General features: G+C 38.8%; 1 protein-coding gene across 4 annotated transcripts in view; it reads right to left on the bottom strand.

The window, feature by feature from the left end:
- Positions 1–26,623, bottom strand: part of AUH (AU RNA binding methylglutaconyl-CoA hydratase) — a 156,302-nt gene that overhangs the window by 77,228 nt on the left and 52,451 nt on the right. For 2 of the 4 annotated variants that reach the window (XM_033123438.1, XM_033123436.1), the window contains 2 exons: positions 7,257–7,349; positions 3,617–3,673 (listed from right to left, as the gene is read on the bottom strand). In XM_033123438.1, the coding sequence (XP_032979329.1) occupies positions 3,617–3,673; positions 7,257–7,349 (150 nt within the window). Of the gene's footprint in view, positions 1–1,518; positions 2,331–3,616; positions 3,674–7,256; positions 7,350–26,623 lie in introns of those variants that run through there. The other 2 variants (XM_033123439.1, XM_033123437.1) reach the window with 2 other exon arrangements.

The following is a 26,623-nucleotide window of genomic DNA, read 5'->3' as shown; positions in this document are numbered from 1 at the left end:
AAAAGCTGGCAAGAATAAAAGAGAACCACTGAGCACCGCAAACACTAGACATGTCATCCACAGTGGTGTATACTCAAGCAGAAGCCTTAACAGCCATCTTACTTATAATGAGGTTTCTCAACACAAACCCCAAATGCTCCAGTAGAAAAGGCAAAAAAACCAAAGGCCAGAAGGAGGGAACCTGCCACCATTTTGTGTGCAAACAAAGAAATTTCTAAACTGCCAAATACAAAAACCCTAATCTTCTGAACTTGTTTTATTTGGTTCTTATAAAGGGTACTAGTCTTTGAAAAACTATTTCTAAAGAGAATTCTATTATATATTCCTGGAGGATTCTCCCAGCTGGGAAGATTGGAAGTTTAGCTGCTTTCTTAAAGGAGAAAATACTAGAGTAGGGCTACATAGTATACAAAAGTCCCCAACATAATTTAGAATATTGTGGGAAGTTCCTAGGATAACAATTTTAATTATTTTTAAATTGGCTAGAGCTTTAAATCATTAACATTGTATTTTGTATTCTAAATTTGTCTATAATCAAATATATACATATATTACAAATAAAAGTACTGGTTTAAGTATATGATGGTCAATTACATTCCATTTTTAAATTACATCTGCATAATACTAGCTAAAGAAGTTCATTTGGTTTTAATGTTTTTACATTCCTTTATTCCTTCCTTTTCATTAATTATTTCATTAAGTCATTTCACAGTAGACAATCTACTTAATAAAAACTAAAATTTAGAATACTAATCTAAAAAATGTATTATAGTAATGGTCCGTTAATACTCATGTTCACTAGGACTATTACTATCTCTTTATCTCTTTAAAACAATCATTTTCTAAATTAACTTGTTTTATTTTATGGAAATTTATAAAATGTAACTTAAAAATAATCATACTGTTATTCAGGCTCAAGTTCAAGTAAACAAAAAAAAGAAAGAAAACTAAATCCTACGTTTTGATTGTTTCCCAGTAAACTATTCTCACAAAGGACAGAAGTGAAAATGCTATGACAACCAGGAGCATCAGGTTAACTCTTTTGTGTTTATCAAATGTGCAGTAACTCCAAATAGGGAGGTCCAGTTTCATTTCGATTAATGGTAAAGCATTCTAAATTTTCTGACAAATTTATTAAATAAAAAATTTTTAAATAACTGTATTCATGAGAATACATAATCCAAATTCAATCACATTTACACAAAGTTGATTCTGATTAATGGATCTGCAATTGAGTACATTGGGGAGAATATGCTAATTTCTTGATCTCAAATGAAACAGATAACTCATAAGAGAAGATAGAAGGAGCTAACGCTATCACCCTCATTCCTATATTTTGCCATGTATACGCACACTTTTTTGCCCCAATTTGTGAGGGAAAAATAAGGATGCACATTATATATGGGTAGTACTAACTCCGTATCTATTATATATAAATGTTTTTAATTATTTTATTTATGCTTATGAGTTAAAAGCGTATCTCTAGAAATCAATAACTATATCCGTATGCAAAATAATACCCTGGAATACGATAATCGGTTTTATTGAACTTACGACGAACTTGCAACGAAAGTAATTTCTGCCAAAAATTCAATGAATCGATGAGTGATGTCTTGTTGTCCACAGAGTAAGTGAGTCTGAGTTGATAAGAGAGGTGATGCCCGACCTTATTACCACAGGGTGAACAGCACGTCGTTTCTCTTCGTACACTTTAGGCGGGAGCTAGCAATCTAGCTATTTTTACAAAAGTTATTGGAAAATTAAAACTAAAGGTTTTTTTCCCTGAAAGTTTGGGCCAAAATCGTGGGTGCACATTATACACGGGAGCACATTATACAAAAATACGGTTATCCTTTAATCTTTTTTCATCTAATCAAACCCAACACTACTCTCATACAATTGTTCTACCTTCTGATGGTTTTAATACAAAACGTTTCACATTCAGGACATGGTAAATATCCAGATTTTCAAGTACATCCTCCTCCCACCCCCATCACTGCCACAAACTAAGTCCCTGTCCAAAAAATGACTTAAGCATAAAAAAACCAGTGTACTTGTTTCCTAGGACTGCTGTAACAAATTACCACAAACTTGGTGGCTTAAAACAACAGAAATTTAATTCTCATAGTTCGGGAGGCCAGAGGTCCAAAATCAAGGTGTGGGCAGGGCTGGTTCCTTCTGCAGGCTCTGGGGGAGAGTCTCCTGCTTCTGCTGACTGCCAGCGATCCTCGGTCTTCCTTGATCTGTTAACGCATCTTCCCAATCTCTGTCTTCACATGGCAGTCTCTCTGTTTCTCCTGAGTCTTTTCTTCGTATAAGGACCCTTATCACTGGATTTAAGATTCATTCATATAATCCAGGATGATCTCCTCTCAAGATCCTTAACTTAATTACATCTGCAAAGACCCTTTTTCCAAATAAGGTCACATTCACAGGTTCCAGACTGCCAAATTTTTGGGAGGAGCACCATTCAACTACAGTCACTATCTTTCTAGGATTAGTTATATACTAATTACTAATAAATGTTTCCTTATTAAAAGGATTTCAGAAACATGTATCAACTTTTCTAAACCTTTTTATTTCACATATTAGTGATCTGGTAATTCTTTTCAATTGGATACATTTTCTTATAAATCCCTTTTTCAGTGTTTTAGTCACTGTGAAAAAGGTTGACTCATAGAAGAGGTAGATATTAAATGTTTTCATCTACAAGAATTTTCATGGATTACCAAAGTAGAAAACTTAGTGAGTTTTACACACTGATGGGGTAATCTTCAATTTCACTGACTTATGTTTTAATTCCTACCTATACACCTCATCAGAATATTCTTAGAATGATAAGGTTAAATATACCATTTTAACCTATTCAGGTAAAAACATGCCTGAAGTGTTCAACCCTGCCCTTCAATTTTCTACACTTACTATTATTTTATTCAGATACTAACAAATTACCAATATGCACATCCTCAAATGAAATCTACTTTTTGAGTGAACAGCTTCACAAAATGTGAGTATCTCCAAATTCTCTGCATCAGACAAAAGAAGAAACATTTCCTATTTATTGGGTGATACAAGATTTGTCAATGCTGGAGAAGAGCTTCTTTAAATGAGTCTTCCAACAGAAGCAACTCATCTATCATTTTAGTAGTGACAGAATAAGCAATACCTCCTCAGCTCCAAATCCAGACTGCACCACTAACTCCAGGCTTTGTCCTGCTATACAGACAAACAGGACAACAGGCCCAAAGCCCGGGAAGCCCTCCTCCCGTGGGTGTGACCGTGCATGCGACGACGCTCTGAGAGCATGCACATTTACATGCCCACATAAAAGCTTCAAAACAGTGCTGTTACCTTTAAGAGTAATATGACTGGTACAATAACTCAAATATTCAGAAATCATATGGCAAAGCACAAAAAGAGAGCAACAGCTAGCATACCTGCAGTCTTCACACCTACATAAGCTAAAAGAGAGCATTTTGAATAAGAACTTGACAACAGAAGCAAACAATACAGCATCAGTCTCTTTACCTAAAATGTTGCCTTTTCAATTAACACCTTTTTTTGCCTTATGCCCTGTTTTTAGGAACAAATCAAGATGAGTGTGAACAATTCATACCTCCACCAGGAATAATTGCCAACTTTGTTTCAACCAGGCCCATTTTTGCAGAGGAAGCTAAAAAGGAAGGAAGAAAATTAAATATCCACATCATTAAATTCAAATATAAAGACTTAAAAAGTCAGTAAAATAAGCTATATATACAGTAGTCCCAGGCTTATCCACAATTTCACTGTCTGTGATTTCAGTTACCCGAGGACAAACGTCCAAAAATATTAAATGGAAAATTGCAGAAATACACAACTCACAAGTTTTAAATTGCATGCCATTCTGAGTAGCAGGATGAAATCCCTGCCCCGCCCCATCCTAACCCAAACGTGAATCTTCCCTTTGTCCAGCATCGCTGCACTGTAGACGCTCCCTGCCCTTAGTCACTCAGTGGCCATCTTGATTACCAGATGGACTGCTGCCGTATCTGTGCTTGTGCTCAAGTCACCCTTATTTCACTTAACAATGGCCCCGAAGTGCAAGAGGAGTGATGTCTGCAATGTGGATATGCCAAACAGAAGCCATAAAGTGCTTCCTTTAAGTAAAAAGGCTTGTATATAGAGAAAAAACATAGTATAAATAGGGTTCGATATTATCCAAAGTTTCAGGCATCCACAAAGGGTCCTGAAATGTATACCCCTCGGATAATGGGGGTGGGGGGAGGCAACTATACTCTGTTTATTAATTAAATCTGTGTCACAAACCTTTTTAAAAATCACTTCAGAAGGCATTTAGTTATGAAAATAAGTAACACTCTAAATTATATCTATATTAAGAGATTTGTGTGTTTTCTGTAAAAGATTGCTTGGCAGTGAATTTTTGGTGCAGAAAGACCAGGGTTGTAACTACATAATTTGACCTGATACTGCCAAGTCATGTTTGAAGGCTTAGATGCCATTAATTATTCAGGATGAGGAGAGAAGCTGTGTCTGACAAGTATGAATTCTGTAGCTGCCTGAACAGTCCTCCACATCAAACAGCTTCATATATCGTATCAGGTATGAACTTTTCAAGGCCAAATCTCTAGATATTTTTGAAAAATGGTTTTAATGTTCTGACAGCTGGACAGGGCTCCTTTTTTCATGTCTGTTTTAGGGCTACTTTAAAACATCTTAATTTTCTGTTTATTTGCATATCCAAAAGTAGTTGGACTACTTCCCAAATCCTAATTTCCAGAAGCTGCATTCTTTCAGAAATGGACTACATGTACCTTAGCTTTTCAATTTAAAACCCAATGATTTCAGACAAGAAAACAGAGATCCAAAATAAAGTGGAAAGGAGAAAAAGTACACACAGGCTAGAAATTACAAATCCCAAGAAAATTATTAAAGTCACAATTCTGTGGACTCTACTTGTAACAGGCAGCTCCACCAGAAGTGAGAGTGGAAACCAGGAAGAGCAGTAATAAATATTTGCTGCCTGCTTCGTCCAGTCCTCAGTCCTGGGACCCCTTGAAGTCACTGCAGTGAGAGAACAAGGACACACACAGCACTGTGACCAGAGAGGATAGGAGGCATTGTCCTCTGTGGAGGGCAGTAGCGGCACTGCAGGGCCCTGACCTGGGAACTGGAGGCAGGGCCGTGACCCAGACGGCCTGGGTTCAAATCCCAGCTCTGGCACTATCTGAGCCTGCCGCTCCTTCACCTCTCTCTGCCTGAGCTTCCTCAAGCCCTCACAGTCCCCCTCTCCCAAGGCCTTGGAGAATGAAGTGAGTCAATACCCGTCCAGGGCTCAGACCAGCACTGGGCACCAGGTCAACACTCAGCGCACGGAGAGCACTAATTCTTTTCATAACAACCTGCTCTAATCCGCAGGAAACCATCCAGGAAGAAAGCGAACCTCAAAGAGATTAAGTTATTATCACTATAGCTAAAATAATTAGGTGTTTGGACTAGACACAGGCCGGAGATTAACTCATTTAATCTTCACAACAGCAACTGTCATTTCCCCTAATTTAGAGGTAAAAACTGGTCTAAAATGGGCAGGACGTAAGAATCAAATTCAGCTCTGTCTGGCCGAATCCTGTTCTCCTCTCTGATTGCTAAGACCGAACAAGAGATCATAAAAGACTATTTTCTTAGCCAGGAATTTTAAATACTTCATTGAGCCCAACAGGTGACTTTTTTGAATGTTCTCAACAACAGGAAAAAAAATTAAATATTTGGAATTTTCTGAAAATTAAGAACAAACCTCACACACAGACCAATGGAATAGAATTGAAAACCCGGAAATAAAACCACATAAATATGGACAGATAATTTTTGACAAAGAAGCTAAAAACATACAATGGAGGAAAGACAGCCTCTTCAATAAATGGTGCTGGGAGAGTTGGAAAGCCACGTGCAAAAGAATGAAACTGGATTGCTATCTGTCACCATATACCAAAATTAATTCAAAATGGATCAAAGACTTAAGCATAAGACCTGACACAATAAACTGAATAGAAGAAAACACAGGTACTAAACTTATGGACCTTGGGTTCAAAGAGCATTTTATGAATTTGATTCCAAAGGCAATGGAAGTAAAAGCTAAAATAAACGAATGGGACTATATGAAACTTAAATGCTTCTGCACAGCAAAAGAAACCATCGGCAAAATAAAGAGGCAACCAACTGAATGGGAGAAGATTTTTGCAAACAACGCTTCTGATAAGGAGCTAGTATCCAAAATATATAAGGAACTCATATAACTCAACAACAGTAACAAAAACAAACAACCCAATTGAAAAATGGGCAGAGGACCTGAATAGACATTGCTCCAAGGAAGACATACAGATGGTAAATAGACATATGAAAAAATCTTCAATATCACTAATCATCAGATAAATGCAAATAAAAACCACATGAGATATCACCTCACCCCAGTCAGAATGGCTATCATCAACAAGACAAATAGTAACAAGTGTTGGAGAGGCTGTGGAGAAAAAGGAACCCTCATACACTGTTGGTGGGAATGCAGACTGGTGCAGCCGCTATGGAAGGCAGTGTGGAGGTTCCTCAAAAAATTATGAATAGAATTACCATACGACCCAGCAATCCCTCTCCTGGGTATCTACCCAAAAAATCTGAAAACATTTATACATAAAGACACGTGTGCTCCAATGTTCACTGCAGCTTTGTTTACGGTGGCCAAGACATGGAAACCAAAATGTCCTTCGATAGATGAATGGATAAAGTTGTGGTATATATACACAACGGAATACTATTCGGCGGTAAGAAAAGACAGAATAGGAGCATTTGTGACAACATGGATGGACCTTGAGAGTATAATGCTAAGCGAAATAAGTCAGACAGAAAAAGCAGAGAACCATATGATTTCACTGATACGTGATATATAAACCAAAAACAACAAAAGAACAAGACAAACAAATGAGAAACAAAAACTCATAAACACAGAAAATAGTTTAGTGGTTACCAGAGAGTAAGGGGGGGTAGGGGGTGGGGGATGAGGGTAAGGGGGATCAAATACATGGTGATGGAAGGAGAACTGACTCTGGGTGGTGAACACACAATGGGATTTATAGATGATGTAATACAGAATTGTACACCTGAAATCTATGTAACTTTACTAGCAATTGTCACCCCAATAAATTAAAAAAAAGGAACAAACCTCATATTTAAAATGTTGTATGTTTAATAGGATTAATTCTTACCTGCTACTCTGATATCACAGGCTAACGCCAGTTCCAGGCCACCACCCAGGGCGAGTCCATCTATGGCCGCAATCGTTGGCACTGGGAGATTAGCTGAAACAGAAAGATGCCATACTTCTTCAGTAAGTTAAGTTCCTATGTAATTTACTTTAGATTTTTTCTGTGAATATATTTTTAAATGGGATGTTATATACAGAATTTTGTATCCCTTTTGCCTTTAACAAAATAAGCATTTCCTTTTTTTTTTTCAAAAACAGGGATTGACTGTGTAGTGTTCCATCACATAAATGTGCAATAATACCTTTAAATCTTCCGATATTAATGAAATACTTTCATAAATAATTTTTGTTGAATTAACAGAATCACAGTTCTGACTTCCTAATCCTAGAGCCTAAAGTCTTTTATGAGATATTGGTTCAGACAAATTTCAAGCTGAAATGACTTAGTTCACGATCCCTTACGGGCTACCTTGGTGGCTCGAATGATAGTCTCATTCGAAGAAGTAACACATCCACTCGAACCAGACAGAAGCAGCCCAAGTGGCTGCTGGAGCATCAACACACCAGTTCTGTCAGTCACTGATCACTACAATGGACAGTCGCTGGGAAACGACCAGGCGCTATCCAGTACCACACTGAGATGGAAGAGGCTCAGAGAATCTATCCAAAAGCATGACTGGGAAAAGATTAGCCAGTCACAGAACGCAAAACCAGACTTTCTTTAGCTACCAGATGGACTGTTGCCGTATCTCTGTGCTTGTGCTCAAGTCACCCTTATTTCACTTAACAATGGCCCCGAACTGCAAGAGTGATGTTTTCTCTCAAAAAATGAAGAGAAAGCTGTCAGTGAACACAGTCAGAATAAGTTTAATAATAAAAATTCTTGAGTACAGACACAGAATGTTACTTTAATGAGACTTTTGTAAATTAAAATACAGATTTCATTTTTATAACTGGTTCAAAAACTAATTAATCTCTGAAATAGAATCCTTCCTATTAATTTTATTTAGGACAATGGGAATGTGAAGCCAGGCTGGCCAACCTTAATATATAAATACAATGTGGATGTTAAAAAGGTACCATCTCTTAATTGTTCTTGCCACAAGAGAACTGTGTGACGCAATAGAGGTGTTAGCTAATGCTATCTATGGTGGTAACCATATTGCAATACATAAATATATCAAATCAACATGCTGTACACCTTAAATGTATACAATGTTATGTGTCAGTTATATCTCAATTTAAAAATAAATTAAACAAAAATGAAAAATAGATAAAACAAAATGGTACCATCCCTAAAAATCTCTCTTCCACCAGTATTCTAATATGTGAAATTCCAGAGAGGTTCATTCCTTGACCGCTTTGAAAATATACAAATTTGTTGAAGAACACTGACTTTTATTCATACAGGAAGGAATTTATCAGATTTATTCTAACAGCAAGGTCTGAAAAGGCTGGGATAGAGCACATGTAGGTGCTGCCACCTAAGGCAAAAGGGTTCCGGGGAGAGCAGGGATGGACGGGCATTGGAACAGAGCATACTTCACTCTTTGTACCTGTCTAACCATTTCAGGGGAGGCGGGGCTTGCAAGAACAGGTCAGGTTCAGAGGTGCTCCACACAATGTGCTATAGAGCATGCTTGGTGAAAAAATGAACAGAAAGCTGTCAGTGAACACAGTCAGAATGAGTTTAATAATAAAAATTAAATCTAGTTAATTTTATCTGACAAAAAGGAAGAAAAATCGATAAAGGAATATAATGACAAGTTAATCGAAGTGGCTCCCAAGGTACAGGTAAGATGGAATTCCTCTGTTACCCAACTCTTAAGCCTCCTCCCTTTCTAGGAAGCCAGCTATAGAAATTATCCTTTATCCAGAAGACTTCAATCAACTACCTCCCCAAGCTCACCGTCTCTCCCATCAAAACCTTCCCCCAGGCCTTGCTAGGGCCTTGGCCTACCTCCTTCTAAGACAAGCTTCTGGAAGGAGCAAACGTTGTGTCGTGTCATCCACTCCTGCTCACTTCCACCTCACAGCTCTAGTCCCACTCCATCTCACCAAGTTTTTGCTCGCTTAGCAGAGACACTGATGTTGTCCCATAACCCATGGGCACGACCCGGTCCCTAGGAAACCGTTGCCTCTGAAGGTCCGAGACATTCATCCTGGACATGCCTCTTTGAACTCCTCTCTTCAGGTGCCTTCTGGGTCAGTCCCTCCCTCATCCTTCCTGCCTTTCTTTCCATCCACCTCTGATTAGTCCTCAGCCTTCTGCCCTTCTCAAGAGAAGCTCTGCATAGGAGGTCTCATTCCCACCACCACTTTTACCACCATTTAAATACCAGTAATGTCCAAATCTCTACCTCACACTCAAGCTCCTCTCTAATAGCTACCTGCCTGTGGGACAGACATTTCCACTTAAATGCTTTATCATGTTCAAATCAACTTGTTGCTAATCCTTCTTCTAGATTCTATTTCACATCTGGTAGGACCTCCATTCACCAGGTTACCCAAGACAGACAACCCAAGTCATCCCAGATGTCCTCCTTTTCAATACCCTTACATCCAATTGTTTCCTAACAGCTCACAAATCTGCAAGTCCCCCCACCTCTTCTGAGCCAGGGTCCCAGGTCCCCTCATTTCTCACCACAGAAGTCACCACCTGACCTCCTTCCCCTGCAATTTGCCCCTTACAATGCATCTTCCCTACTTCCTAGAGGACGATCTTTCTAAAATGCAAACCTAGTCATGCTATTCCCCTATTTACTCCACATTCAGGATAAAAGTGGAGAAAACTTAGCACAGCACAGGAGGCACCTGCTGCACTAGCTCTCCCACCTCTTCTCCAACCTTACCCACCTGCTGTGTCCAGCGTTAAGGCGCCTTCGGAAGTCATTCGTACCCACTCCTGTTACAAGCGGTCCTCTGCCTGGAATGACCAGCTAGCCGCTACTTGGCTTTCAAGGCACTGCTCCTCCACGTCCCTCCCTTCACACTTCCATGGCACAGGAGCACACTTCTGTATCAACGCTCACCACCAGCCTCCCCATCCTGAGACAGGTGAGTCATGTCACACCAGGGCTGGCCAGTGACACCCTTCTGACCACTCTGAGACAAACCTCAAGACTTTCCACTGTCTCTTCTGTGTCTAGGACATTAAACCTGGTATTCCCCCTACTCTTCTCTTTATTATTAACTTCTCTCACTTAATGCTTTAAAGAAATGAATATACCCAGCCCTATGGAGCTACAGAAATGAATAACTGCAAAGAGTTCTTGAGCCAGAGACAGAGTGGGGGTTCTCTCTGCCTGCTGTGTGAAAACGCTGGTCAGCAGTGAGTGCTAAACACTCAAAGGACCCTAGAAGCTGACTGCTCAGAAAGAGGAAGAACAAAGGTGAGTTTCAAAGGGCCTCCAAAATCAAGCCCAGACCTGAAACATATGTACTGAGTTTGTTTCTAAACATTCCCCCCCATCGTAAACAGGTATTGTCTCATGTTCCTTATATTTTTCCCTAAACATAGGAACAAATTGATGTAATATAGAGGGAAAGAGGAATTTTTCGTCACATCAAATTGTTCACTGAAAATGTCTAAATATTAATAGAAGGGTCAAAGGAATAAATTAGCTATAACTTTAAAAAGTAATATTCCATAACTTCATAAACCCTGAAGCATAACAGAAAAAACACAGGAAGATTACAATTCCTAGTCATCTATGTTCTTCCTAGATGACACAAAAGGAACGACCTCAAAAAGAGCTGACAAGGCATTGCTCTACATTTTTATTAGTTAATAGCCTCAAATAAATACTATACTTAAAAATCACACTTAGCCAACACAAAATTAAAAAGCATCATTTTTAGAAGCATAAAATGTCATTAAAAAATTTACTGCACATAAAACTCAAATAAAATTGGTTAATGAATATGCCCTTTCCTCCACTGTGAGGTACTACAAACTAACATTAAGCTGATAAAATAAAATGATGGGGGAGGGACATGTTCAACAGACAGGTTCCAGGTTCCAGTGAGGTGGAGTATAGGGTTTACACAATGCAGTGGCAGGAAATAAGTGTGGGAATAAACAAATGCAAATGTGCTGACCTGGGAGGGAGGGGGCCGGGAGAAGGCTGAAATGAACCTTATGGTGCTCAGGTTTTCTAAATTCTCAAGTTAGAGAATATAACACTTTTCCCCTATATGCTTATACTTTTGGAAGTAATAAAAATTATTTTAAATTTGACAGTTAAGAACTTAAGAGGTTTTCTCAAGGAGATAAAAATTTTAACATTACAACTTATATAAAATATGTATCACAAAATGACAAGAAATGTGAGATCCTTATATTATAAAAGAAAGAAAAAAGAAAATAGGAAATTAACACACAAATCATTAAATAGGAAAATACTTGGTACTTTCAAATGTTAATTAACATAAATTAGCATTATATAAAGCACTATATAAATTTTTCCTACTAAAGCATTACAATGTATTCAATGAATAATTAAATTTCAACCATAAATCCTAAAATTCTACATAATCCTAATTTTTCTCTCAAAGACTGTTTTCTTTTTTTAAGTTTATTTTTCAATTACAGTTGAAAGATGTTTTTCTTAGTATAATTTTTTTAGGAAAATATGAGTCATCTCAAACCACATGCTAGTTTCTCAGTTACCTAAAGTGCTGGGTTTTCACATCTAGTATTTGGGAGCACTTCATAATCTTAGAGAAAACTCAATAAAACACACTTTCAGAAAGGCAGATTATCAGTTTCAAAGAACTGAGAAGCATCCAAATGGCAGTTGTAGAAGACTGCGACCCAATGAAATAGGAGCTGCCACAAACACAGGCTATTCCCAAGGGCAACAGGCAGAAATTATGACTCAGTATGTTATGCAACCAACAGGATCAGATACTATTTTGAGTTTAGTACCAGGAAATGGGCCAGGTATGACAAAGAAGATAATAATCCTTTGAAATGCTCCTAAAAATATAATTGAAGCAAATAATTAAAGTTTTGCTATTTTAAGAGAAAAAAGCTACAAGGGAAGGCTCTGGTCTACTTCCGTAATCTGCAGGATACACACTGCAAGGATAATTAGAGTAAGAAAGCCGTGAGTGTGGGGAAAAGGGAAGTGAGGGTCTACTTCCAATGTGTTGAGATACATACAAGACATTAATGTAGGTTTTCGGATGTTTCTAGAATCATATAAACAATTTGATTATGAAAAAATGCAAGTGTCAGTCATGATTTTTAAATTTAGTTTTGCCTGAAGAATATTGTTCTTATACAAAACAGAAATCAAATATCAAAAGAAACACCTATATAGTATACTGGAAGTCTAACTTTACTGAAATCATTCAAGAATAGAATAGAATAGAAAAATAAAATCAAGGTTAACTGAAAATTACAATAAATTCCTAATTAACCCTACCTTCAGCTTAATATACTCACTCATTCCCATTATCAAGTTTCAAAGGAACAACAAAAACAAAATAAAACCACTCTTGCCCAAAGCCAGCAAGCTGGTGAGGACGCCTCTCTCCTGGAGGCCCGGCCAGGGCCACTGAGAAAGGAGGCGGCCTGGGTACCAACACACACTCTCACTCATCACACAGAGGGGCTGGAGGCCTACAACTGCGAGCCATCATTCCCAGGACAAAGAAGAGTGACCCCTGGGGAATCTGAGAAGAGCTGGTTGATTTTCCTAAGCTTATCACTTATTCACTTGCCTTTCTGTGTGGCTACTTATGGATCTAGCAAATACTAGAAAGTGCTTCCTATGTGTGGCCACCGTCCTAAGCACCTTACAAGTATCATTTAAACCTGCCAGCCTTCTAACATCAGAACTATCATGCCCTTCACTTTACAGATGGAGCAGTTACTGGGCAGAGCAGTTGCTGTTACTTGCCTGGGATGGTCACAATTTGAGCGCAGGTAGTCTGGCTCCATGTCTTGCTTGTAACCACTGCTGCCTAACACCAGTTCTCACCTGCGGACCCCAGAACCCCTGAGGAAGCAAGTCAGCATTGTAAGCCATCCTCCCATCCTTCCCAAGGACCAGCAACGGTGTATCTGAAGACAGGGAAACACCGAGTCTCCTCAGGAAGTCTGATGCGCATACTGGCTCTGTGCTCTGCTAATTCCTGGAGATTCCAAACTCAGTGGATCACAGCAGGGTAACCTCGGGAGCTGGGTGCCATCCACCCATCAGTTAATTGTCACAGAGTTCTGACTTGAGTTTTCCCTGGGTACCACCAACCCAGGCGGTCCCCATACACAGCTGGGTTACAGGTTATTGAAGCAGAAAGGGCCACTGGCACCAGCATCCTCTTCCTACCAAAAGCCTCCGGGGGGAGACAGGCCAGCGGCGCGGTGAGGCCCCCACACTCCCATTCAGCAGCCTGGTCTGGAAGACAGTAGTAAACCCACTGTCTACTGCTGCTCCAGAGGTAGTCAAGACCTTGGCACTTCAAACGTCGCTTGACATGACAGATGTAGGTATTTCTGTTCCTGATAAAAATACAACACTAGAAGTAGTTTACTTTTAGTTGGTAGGAAAAAACATACACCGTTACTGCCTTGCCTCTCATTGACTTTCAGGCTCTGTATCTTGCTATTCAAAGTGTGGTTAGTGGACCAGCAGCATTAGAATCACCTGGAAGCTTGTCACAATGCAGACTCCCAGGCCTACTGAACCAGGAACCGCATTTAACAAGCTCCCCAGGGGAAGGTCTGGATACCTCAGGGAAGCCACACCTTCCCACAGGATAACACGCTGACGCACGACACTGAGACAGGAAGCAGTAAGAGCCTTAGCTCTCCAGTAAGACTCATAAATGTAAAGACAGTAGACATTTACACACAAATGTACGTAGCAGCTTTCTGTGTTGCTGCCCCAAACCAGACAACCCACATGTCACCACACAGTACACCATACAATGGAACACTACTCGGCAATAAAAAGGAACCTACTACTGATACATACTAAACATCGATGACCTCAAAAAAGAAGATGCTGACTGAAAGATGCCACACAAAATTAGTACATACTGTGTTCCATTTATTAAAACATTCTTAAAATGGAAACTAGTCTCTACTGATAGAAAGCAGTGCAGTGGTTGTTTGGGGACAGGAGGGGGCAGAGAGGAACAGGAGAAAGGAATTACCAAGGGCCCTGAGGAAGCTTCTAGGAGTAACGTATGTGTTCATGCATCACGCTGACTGTGGTGCTGTTTTCACAAGTCAGTTACCACCCTGTACACTCTTCACGGTGCAATTTATCGAACAGCCATTATCCTCAATCAACGTGTTTTTAAAAAACTATCTGAGTGGATTAATATGCAAATCATACATCCAACAAAATAAAGTGCAGTCATTTCCTGATCTTTTATAAATAGGGATTGACTGAGATGTAACTTAAAATTAATAAGTAATACATGTATGAGTCAATTTAAAATTATAAAGAAAACACTAAGAAAAATGATGGGATAAGAAAAGGTGGAAGGGAAGAATTTAAAACTGGAAATACGTTAATTCTGTCACTGTTCAGAGTAAGTCAACAGAGCTTTCTAAAGGAACAGAGACTCAAGTACACTACATCAAGTTATAACAATAAAGATAACCAGGTGGTATACAAATAAAACCATTTCCCATTATTAGAATAAACCCACAAATGGTGGGGGGGGGGGAACACAGAAAAATGTAACATATCTAAGGTAATTTTAAAATGCAAAATCACCAAAATCAATCAGAAGGCATGACAAATCAAGACGACAGACAGACCTAACACCAAATATATCAATACATTGACAGAAGCTGTATTCATCTAGTAAGAAAGAGGCTCCAAGTGGATCAAAGCAAAACCCAACTACAAGCAGAACATTAGAGAAACATCTAAAACAAAAGAGGAAATACAATTTTAAAAATGTGAAGGATGGATATGGTACCTCAGAGTAAAATACAAAGAAAACATCTCATAATCTTAATGCATAAGGACAACACAGGGGTAAAAGCATTAAATGGGCCAAAGAAAAGTCCTTTATAAAGTTTAGTAAAGGAGAAATTCACAATGAAGATCTAGCAGTGATAAAATATCTACACACTAAATAACACAGAAGTAGCACCTACAAAGCAAAAACACAATAAATGATAAATTCAAACAGTACAAACATCACAGCCATTCTCTGATCAATATGCAATAAGTAAACCAGAAGGAACAACCAAACACTAGCTAACTGGGACTGACAGACACACTGGGCCAGAGGCACATATCCCTCCTTCCCACCCTCACCCCTCCCCTGCATTTCAGTGTAGCTCAGCAAAGAGCTGGCTGGTTGAGATCAGTTCAGTGTCAGCGCAGGCTCCAGCCACCTGCAACCACAGGTGCTTTCTAATGTCTAACAAGCTAACAAGGCCATTTTTCCAACAAGAAAGTGTCCAATGCACACGGTTATACAGATGGTCGCTTCTTCTCTGAAATGCTAAGTACCGTGTTTCCCCGAAAATAAGACCTAGCTGGACAATCAGCTCTAATGCGTATTTTAGAGCAAAAATTAATGTAAGACCTGGTCTTATTTTACTGTAATATAAGACCGGCTCTTATATTAATTTTTGCTTCCAAAGGACGCATTTGAGCTTATTGTCCGGCTAGGTCTTATTTTCGGGGAAACAGTGTATGTACACATCACAGAGGTAGGTCCCATTCTCCTATAACTTTGCCCCCAAATTTCTTCTACCCCAACAAATTATTTTCTAAACGGCTAATTTAAAAATGAATAAGTAGGCATATCCTTGGCTCCACTCTACCCTTTCTTCTTCTGGAAATAGGCCCACCTCCAAGAGCACAGGTTCTCCTCCATGCCTAGGTGAAAGTGCCCTGTGAGGTATGCAACCCTGGCTCTGGGCCAGCACAAACCCAGCCCAGCTGTGACTGGGGTAAGCTGGCCTAAAGGCAGAGAGCCAGATGAATAAATCTGGTCACCACATCTATAGCCACAACCTCCAACTTAGCTAATATCAGTAATGAAGGTAATAATTTACCCTTTTTTCCTACTTTTTATTTTATTTTCAATTTATTCCTAACCTCAAAGAGGGGGGATTTCTATTTACTAAAGCTCCCTCAAATACCGTAATAATATGTATTATGATATTTTCTGCATCATTTTTTATACTAGTAAAAATGACCTAAATGCCCAATAAAGTAATAACTATATACATAATGGTATGCCCATAGCAATAATATTAGGAAATCATCTTTTTTAATGCAGTGGGGGGAAAAAAATCACATTGGAGAAAACTAGACTTCAAATTATTCCCAGGAATAATTTTTCAACTACAATGTCTATCACACAGCCAAACAACAACCAAGGAAAAACGATATAGTACAAACCAGTAGAAAAAACAATAATAAAAAGATCCATATAGGGCTGGCCCGGTGGCTCAGGCAGTTGGAGCTCCGTGCTCCTAATGCCGAAGGCTGCCAGTTCAATCCCCACACAGGCCAGTGGGCTCTCAACCACAAGGTTACCGGTTCAACTCCTCAACTCCTCGACTCCCGCAAGGGATGTTGGGCTGTGCCCCCTGCAACTAACAACGGTAACTGGACCTGGAGCTGAGCTACACCCTCCACAACTAAGATTGAAAGGACAACAGCCTGACTTGGAAAAATTCCTGGAAGTACACACTGTTCCCCAATAAAGTCCTGTTCCCCTTCCCCAATAAAATCTTTTAAAAAAAAAAGATCCATATAAAATTGAGATCTGTAATCATCAAACACTGACTCAAATAAAGACATGAAACCAAGCGGGAAACTGTAAACTATAAAAAGTGACAAACGATTTTTAAAAGAATCAAAAAATATTTAAAAATTAAAAACTCAATGTTTGTTTTAAAAAATCCAGTACAGCTTATGAGAAAACTAGTGAACTGGTAGATGGGTGACAAGAAACTATTCAGAGGTAAGAAGAAACAATGGGAAATACAGAAAAGAGGTAGAGATATAAAGGATGTAGTAAGAAGGGCTAATACTGGTCTAATTAGCAGAAAACACACAAAAATTCATCTTAATGAGTTTAAAATAAAGCAACAAATTGAAACTGAAAAGAAAGGAATTAATAAAAATCAGGACAGGAATTAATAAATTAATAGAAAGGATAACTAAAGCTCAAAACAGACTTTTTGAAATGTATAAAACTGATAAGACTTGGAGGGCCTGATCAAAGGAAAAAAACAAAAGACAATAACCAGTATCAGGAATGAAAAGGGAACATTGCTGTTGACTCTTCAAATGTTCAACAGATAAGAGAATATTATGTATGACTTTGTATCATTGCATTTGAAAATCTAGATGAAATGGATACATTTCTAGAAAATTATGAATTTCCAAAAATGAAACAAAAAATAAAAAACCTGCTTATGTGATTATTTTCATAGATATGTTTGTACATAATCTATAATGTATATATACAAATATATATTCCTGTAAAAGCCAACAGAGGGTCTAAAAAATATACATATTAAATTAGCGTATTAGCAATAATTATGTGGAGAGAAAGAGAATGGGGAAAAGCTGCTAAAAAGTTTTAAATTTTTATATTAAACACATACTCAGATATTCCTTGTGGAATTAAAAGATAACAAACACGAAAAATACAAAAAACAGTTCCAGTGATTTCCTTTCTTGGTGTTTTCAAATTCTAAAATATTCCAGAAGAACATTTTGGAGTGACAACGATTGACTGATAAGCCCATTACTCCAGCTCTATTTCACAAAACAGTATAATTTTCATAAAACTGTCCAAAGTCATATGTGGCTAACACCCAGTGAAAGTCAGCAAAGGCAATAAAATTCCAAAAAGGAAAGGAGAGAGACCATAAGTTGCAAACTGTGAAGTCTAACTCTATTCTAAACTATGATTCAATAGGCAAGGGGATAATTAACAACTCATTCGGGAAAACAATGGACTCCTAGACACTTGTGTCAGTTTTCCATCATTCTTGGCAAGAGGATAAAGAAACTAAAATTGAGATCTGGAAGTTATTACTTGGAACACTAATAAAGACAGTTTACTGGTGGAGTATTTCATCAATCAGTCTTTCACATACCGTAATTCAGCACTTCCAATTTCTTGTTATTACAGCATGGGGGTGGAGGGTAGGTAAAATATATGCTGAATTGCATCCCAGTTAACTAAATTAATTACTTACGTAAAAATATCTCCTTGACCCTCAAACAAACAAAAAAAGCACAGTGAACATAAACATTTCAGGTCAACTTGGCAGAACCGACAATTCTGCAACTTTGAAAATGTTCTTTACTAAACAATACTTAACACAATACATCTAAAATAAAAGTCAAGTAATCACTTGGGTAATAGCAAAGAAAATATATTACAAATGCATAAGCTCTCAAATTGCATTATGATAGTCACTGTGATACTAATTATTTTCAGAATAAGCTTTATTTCAGATAAAAACAAAAATGAAATATCTGAAAAAGCTTTCAATCGCATAATGGTGATAACCTATTAAACTCTAAAATATCAACCACCTCTGGATTTTTTGTGAATAAGTATCAGATGCCTCTAAATCAATTGGAAAACTTGAAAAGGAACAAACTTGGAATTTATGCAAGCTCTTATAGTCGTTACTCAAGAATCTCTAAATCCTAAAATGGGATTTAGAGCACTTGTGCTTACAAGCACAAGTCTTAATTTAACATGTTTTGTAATTAAAAAATATATGACTAAATGCACGAAGTGACAAATACAACACTAAACTTGGGTAAAAAATTATTCATACCTTATTCATTTTTAAAAAATCTGAATCTTACATCAGAGACTATTATTAAGCCACGATAATTCAATGCTGTATTTCACAGAAAGGTAAATGCATATTTCTAAGGAAAAATTTTCCAAATACTCTCATTTATAATTTATTTATAAGAAATCAAATTATGGTATTTATCCCCAACCAGTGTAAATTTCAAATAACTACTTTTTTCTAAATGGATCTAAACCAAAAGCCCAACAGTCAGACGAAGAGTCTTCCCAAAATGGCCCAAGAAATGGAACTTTTTTGTCTGCCAGCCTCGGAAGCAGCTACCTATAGCCCAACACTCTTCTCCAAAAGGGTACCTGTTAAAGTCAACCAGGCTGCAAATCCAGTAGTCAGTTCCCCAGCATTCATCTTACTGGGCACAACAACAGGGCTGGGTCAAACAGTCCTTCTTTAAAAGACCTTTTTCACTTGGCTTTCAGAATACTTGATATGGGAGAGCCACCTCACTACATAAATTTTAAGTCTCCTTTTCCCTAGTTTCTTAGCTCCTTAGCCCGTTTTGATTACTCTTCTAATCAGTTTCTGAATCCTAAAGATTTCTCCTAACCTGACTCACAGAGTGTCTCTCACCCCGGCTTCAGATTACTACTTAAAAGCCCGTGACTTCCCAACATCCCCCAAGCCATTCCAGACCACCCCTCACCCCCAGGCTAGTCTACTTGTTGATTGTAATCATTGAACTCTAATGTTCTCTCCCACCCATTCTGGGCCTAACTCCTGGACAACTGACGCCACCTGAATGACTGGTTGAATGGCCACAGGCTCTATAGAGCTAATGGATTTATTAATTAAAATCTATTTTTCCTCATTTAGAGGCCTTGGGGATACAGAAGCTACCCCAGCAAGATTGCCATTCACAACCAAAGACCCCAACGCGGTCTTCCAGACGGATCTCGAGACCCCTCCCTCTCATCTAAGATCAGACGCCGGGAGAGTTCCGTGAATCCCCCAATAGATAAGGACAGCTCTACGCCCCTGCCCAGCAGGAAGCAGATAGAGAAAAATATACCTCCTATCCCTCAACTTCCCATAGAGATTTTATGGTGATCACGTCTCTCAAGGGTAAAACAAAGCAGGCAGTTAGAGACAGGCATTGGGGTCTCTGAATTACCACCCAAAAGACCTCCCCTCTCCGCCCAAAACTTCCCCTTTTCCTTGTAATTATCTACCCCATAAGGAAACAAAAGGGTACAAAATACCCAACTGGATTAAGCTGGTCATTCACACCTGCGCAGTAAAGGCCTCAACGACCTTCATTTCACCTGGGCCTCATTATGCCATCATTATAATATCATACATATGCCCAGAAGTATTATTAAAACAGACTGAATTCTGGGAAAGAACATGCGCAGTCTAAATAGATGAGATAACAGCCTCTTGTCAATCACAGATGTCAATCAAGTGGTCCCACACCTGGAAAAGAACAGGCCATTCTACAGAAAAGAGGGATAAAAACTCCAAGTCCTCGCCAGTCAGCACCTTTGGAGCCTTGCTTTTGCTCGGGGGCCCACTCCAAACCCTGTGGAGTGTACTTTTTCTCCTAATAATGCCACCTTTGAGCCTTTGGGCCTTTGCCCCCTTTTTGCCTTGCCTTTCCTTGGGACCTGCAACAAACTCTGGCGTATACTGTCACTTTTAATGGCCCTTGAGCCACTGCTTTCTGCCCTGGCCCGCTTCTATTCTTTGAAGTGTCCTTTTTCTTCAAATGAACTGCTCTTTCACTACTTTACCTAGGTATCTCATTCAATTCTTTGCTCTAGATGCCAAGAACCTGGACTCCGCGCCAGGGAGAGCCCAATCCCGGGGAGCGTACAGCTAAGTGTCCCAGTTATCCTCCCGGAGGCCGGGGTTCGACCCCCCGTGTGGGAAGCTAGCCTAGACGCTGCCCAGACTCCTCCAAGTTGGACCCCGGTGTAAGAGCCCAGCCCGGACTTACCACCGAAGAGGGCCCACTCTCCAGGAACGTACTGTTTGCCTCCTGCCTCCCCACCATGTCTGATCACGCTCAGTCTCCTTTCTGGTTCTTAGTTTTTAGGTCAGCCTAGAAACATTAGAATGCCTCAGGGTCGTCACACTTATTCTCTCTCGTGTCAAAGCTTCACATACCATTAACATTCTAACGACTTCCGTATTTCCATCTCGAGCAGCTGGACTATTTGCCTAAACTCCAAACTCATTTCTAGTTGCCTGCCTGACATCACCACTTGGATGTTTACTAAGCATCAACTAACTTCACATTTCACACTTGAACTCCTGAGCTGCACCTTCCACTCCAATCCAGCAAATATCTATAATAGTAAATATCTTAATATACAAATCACAATAAATAACCAACGGCTCCGTCCATGTTCATTCTATCATCCTCAGTTACATCCTGGGAGCAACAAATTGGGGTGGAAAAGAGGCTCAAACTCAGGCCAGTCCAGGCATGACTCTTGGAATTTTAGGCAGAGGCAGGCAGAAAGGGATTTCAAGAGAGGATCCGCTGAAGATGAGAGGAAAGCAGTACAACCTGGCTCACCTGTCTACACCAACAGGATTCTAGTCAATTCATCCTTTCAATATGTGCCAGTTACTGTAGTAGATACTATTAATAGGTGCAGGTGGAGAAAAAAACCCACCGTGCTCTCACAGCAAGGAGAAAGGAAAAGTAGGAGATGGTACAGAGAAGCCTAGAATCCCACATCTTCTGAGACCTCCAAATCAATAGATTTTCAAACAGTATGCCTCAATAAATGTCTATCAAAATTATTCATAGATGCTCACCACATTTTGATAATATATATAACATAACTTTTCTACACCAAAATAAACATCGTATAGCAATGTCTAAGAAAATGTTAAGCTGAGCCAATGTTCTGACATAAAAACTTTACATCATGAAATACAATGTAGCTTCTAGCTTGAATAAAGATAAAAGAAAGATCATGTGGTCACCAAAATATTAAAGCAAAGTCAGTCTTGTGCAAAGTCAGCTAGACTGGGCCAGGAAAGAAGAGTTTGATTCCAGTAACAAACCTCTGCTGAACGGCAGCCACGATAAAAGTTTGACATGAGTTTGCTTCTACTATACTGTTGTGGATTTTTCTTCCTTTTTCTTTTTTTAATTATTAGTGACTTCTTTGTATTGCTTTTAGCCTTTCAATTCTAAAATTCGAAAACACGTTAATCAAAGTAAATGAGAAGCACAACTTGAGAAGAGGTTTATCCCGTAAGATTTACATAACAGTTTTCATACAGAATTTTTTCATTCTATTGTACAAAAATATTCTCCATGTCTTTGACCTAGAGAGACAGCTTCTTCTGATAGAAAAAATGGGTATGAACAGATTTTACATAATGGGAAACTAATCAGAGAATTTGAAAACTTTCAAAATGAAATTGTTTCCTTTTATAAAACTCTACGATGTAACAAAATCTTAAGAAAAAAAGATGCTTGTTAAATAGATGAATTTTGTAATCCATCCCTCTTAACATAATTAATTACCAGTACTTCAATGCAAATTCAGCTCTGCATTTACATAACTAAATTAAAGCTTTTGCAGTTTTATTTCATCAGAAAAAAAGGAAAAGGAAGCTGGAAATGCCTGGCATTTCAAAGAATTACTGTGGAAGATCACTTACAAAAATATCACCCACATCACACTAGATTCAATAATTTAAAATTCTGGGGAAAATTTATTTTAAGTATTTCTCTATAATTAGGTAGAAATTCTTTGCGGCTTCAACTTGAGACAACTGGGCATGCCCTCCCCTCCCCAGTTTCTACTTAAGAATTCTAAAAATGTTTTCCAGCTCTTCATGAAATATTATCTAATTAGACAAGACTGGCCTTCAGTAGGTAATTAACACCTCTGCTCCCCATATCCCATGTTCCTGATTTGCAAATGGGGGCCCCAGGAGTGATGTGCCCACTGGCTGCAAGTTAAAACGGGAGGGAGGAAGGAAGGTGCGCCTTGTGCACCTGGAGACAGCACGTTAAGTTAAGGAACAATAGCTGTAATTAGGTCGGGATAATTTCAGGTCTGTGCATCAGTGCTGACTTGCCTAGTAAATAATCATTACTGCTGTCAATCTCAACATCCCATACTTAAAGGGGGTAGGAGACATGTAACGATTACCCTTTTAGAATTCATCAATTTTTTTAAATGAAACATCTCAAAAAGAGCCACATGGCTCTTTTTTTCTTTAAAAAGAGCCAAAGAACTAAATTTGGTTCTAGGATTTTTGGAGTTACTTTTTAAGAAGAGGTTTTCTAAGAAGCTAAGGACAGTAAAGTGAAGAATTTAGTGACTCCAAACAAAATATAGCACTTCTGTCTGACCTCTATTTTAATCAAGCAGAACAGCTTTCAAATGAATCCAGTACATTTAAGGTCCTCAGAGAGTCTCTCTCATTAAAAACAAGCAGAACCCAGTAGTCAAAAGAAAGAAGAAAGTCCATGTGCTCTTCAAACCCCAGAGAAATCCTCCGGTTGTGGAAAATGAAAATGTAACAGGAGGCAAGAAGGAAAAGTGGTATCAAACAGGCAGGATACACCCCGATCTGTACCATTACTGGACTGCTACACGGCCAGCTTCAAAGTGTCTGTGGTTCTGACAATCAGCTCACAGAATTCCTGAAAATTTAACAATCGTCCTGAGTTTGTCTGAACACACGTATATATGAAACAGCCCCATGAGTACAATGCAGGAACCTCCTCCACCAGCATCCAGTAACATCCACAAGACAAGCCATTTCCTCCCTTGGAAAAAAATAACCATGGAAGCCCTTCTAGTGGAAATGAACTATGTGAGGAGAACTAGTGGACAAGGTCCAAGAAGCAGGCTGCAAGCCTGTGAGGAGCATCCATAAACCAATTTTGTTTGACATTCAAAGGGTTTTTCCTCTCCCATGGAAAAACAAAAACTTAAATTAGGAGATATTTTCTAAAATCCAAGAATTCTGGCTTCTCTCAAAATAAAAAATATAAGGAAAAAACAGAAAATTGTCCAAGAAAAAAACATAAGAAATGTTTGCAGAACTTTATACAAGGTCGGATAATTAAGTTCACGAACTCATCCTAGAAAAAGTGCTCCATACCTCACTGCTGAGTATCACTACGGTCACCTTCGAAGTACTCCCCTTGGGAAGCTATGCACCGACGCCAGCACCTAGTCCACCCTTCAAAGCCATTCTGGAACTCTTTTTCTGGAATGGCCATCAGAACTGTCATCGTATTAACCTTGATGTCCTGAATGTCATCAGAATGTCTTCCTTTCAATACTTCCTTGACCTTCGAGTAAAGAAAGAAGTCATTGGGGGCCAGATCAGATGAGTAAGGAGGGTGTTCCCAATACAGTTACTTGTTTGCTGGCTAAAAGCTTCCTCACAGACAGTGTCATGTGAGCTGGTGCATTGTTGTGATGCAAGAGCCATGAATCGTTGGTGAAAAGTTCAGGTCATTTAACTTTTTCATGCAACCTTTTCAGCACTTCCAAATAGTAAACTTGGTAAACTGTTTGTCCAGTAAGTACAAATTCATAATGAACAATCCCTCTGATATCAAAAGAGGTTAGCAACATCATTGCAGTAAGTTCACAAACTTAATTGTCAGACCTCGTATGAATCTTTTAAAAACTGTTTGATCTAATTTGGCAAATAAAAAGAACATATGTAGCATATACATGTAACGAAGCGTAATAACAGACTCCCTTAAAATCACAAAAGTGAAAACTAAGTCACAATGAATATCCTACCCGCTCACATGTTCTTCATCTGCTCTTCTTCCACCTGCCTTCCCGAGCCCAAAGGTAATCACCACCGGGAAGTCTGTTGATCATTCTTCCATTTTTCCTGAGTGCGTGTGTGTAATTTCATTACAATCTCTAAACTACATACTGCTTTGCATGCTTTCAGTTTTATACAAAATTATTATCATATTGTTTTAATTCAATGTTTCAAAGATTTAGCCACGTTGTCACGTGTAAGTTATTTATTTCCAATGCTGTTACAGTCCAACTCTACAAATATATTCAAAACTTTTATCCTTTCTCCTGTCAATTGAAATTTGGTTTTCAGCTTTTGACTATTAACAATATTGCTACTACCTATAAACAGTCTTTTTCTTATATCCTGGTATAAGTTTCCTTAGGACAGGTTGCAAAATGCCTAAAGAATAGTGTAGTTTCAAACTCCAAGTTGCAGTCCATCCATTAAAAGGTCAAAATCTGAATTTTTTTAAAACAGATGGTATCAAAAAGCAGTCCACAAAGAAAGGTTATTATTTCATGAAACTTTGATACCTGTTAAGACAGGGGTTTGTAATGGTGGCACTAAATCTTCTATTTTTGAGATTTGGATCTCTGGCATAATTCAAATTAATAAATGTAATTAAACTTGGGACGTTTTGAAAGCTTTCTTTTCTTTGCCTCTTAAAGATTCTGCTTCCTATACATTTACTATGCAGACCAGTTTCAATGTTTCTATTTACTTCAGCCCAGTGCTGACCCTGTGACTTGGGAGAGGTTTTGCATCTGTGTGGGATCCACTCCTGGTTCCAACTTAAATCTACATGACGGATGCAAAGTTTGTGATAACCAGCTTCACCATACCTCCTCCCACCCCCAACTGTAGGAAAATATAAAACTTGAGACCAAACAAATACTCGGTGCAGTAGTTTGCAGTAGTTTCCAGCAGACTGCCCAGCCGACCCTCCTCTTCCTTTAATAAATCTTCTATATTTCTATCTGACTTGTGAATGCTTTCACAGCCCACGAGCGAGCAGACACAAAAATACCCACCCACCCCTGTGTGTTTATTGGGCCAAACTCTAGATATGGTTCTTACTGTGGGTCTAGCAAAAACAGCCTTAATGTCACCCCTAAAAAAGGGAACTACTGAGTCTTGCGGAATGTGGATATTCAACTCTGTACAACCACACAGAATTGTTGTTCTAAATAGTTACACCAACTTCTACTCCCAAAAGAAGTATATGGCATTTCCTGCTGATCCCCTTCCCATTAACTGTGCGTGATGTCAGCCCTAAGAGTTACTGGCTAAGCTGGGAGATGTAAAGTACTGTGTTCCCCAAAAATAAGACCTACCCCGAAAATAAGCCCCAATTAAGATCTCAGCCAGACAGACGCATTTAGTACGTTATGAGAATGTTCCAGAAGATGACATGACTGTACATAACTGAATAAATATAGATTGTTGTGCATGAAAAAAATAAGACATCCCCTGAAAATAAGCTCTAATGGAGCAAAAATTAATATAAGACCCGGTCTTATATTCGGGGAAACACGCTATCACCCCACTGTGGTCTTCATTTGCATTTCTATGATTACTGAAGAGGCCAAGCAGCTTCTCAGCCTCCTTCCTCTAGTATGAAACGTGTTTTTCTGTTCTGTTGTCTTACTGACTTCCAGGCTGCATGTATGATTGCATGTGTTTGTTCATGTATGCATGTGCATAAACATGAATCTTTGGCAGCTGTGTTTCAAGTATTTTCTATGAATTTGTGGCTTTTCTATCTACTTTCTTTACAG

The sequence above is a fragment of the Rhinolophus ferrumequinum genome, chromosome 12 (genome assembly GCF_004115265.2).
Source record: "Rhinolophus ferrumequinum isolate MPI-CBG mRhiFer1 chromosome 12, mRhiFer1_v1.p, whole genome shotgun sequence".
NCBI classification, from domain to species: Eukaryota; Metazoa; Chordata; class Mammalia; order Chiroptera; family Rhinolophidae; genus Rhinolophus; species Rhinolophus ferrumequinum.
Note: the sequence above shows the minus strand (reverse complement) of the source record. Positions and strands in the feature narration are given on the sequence as shown.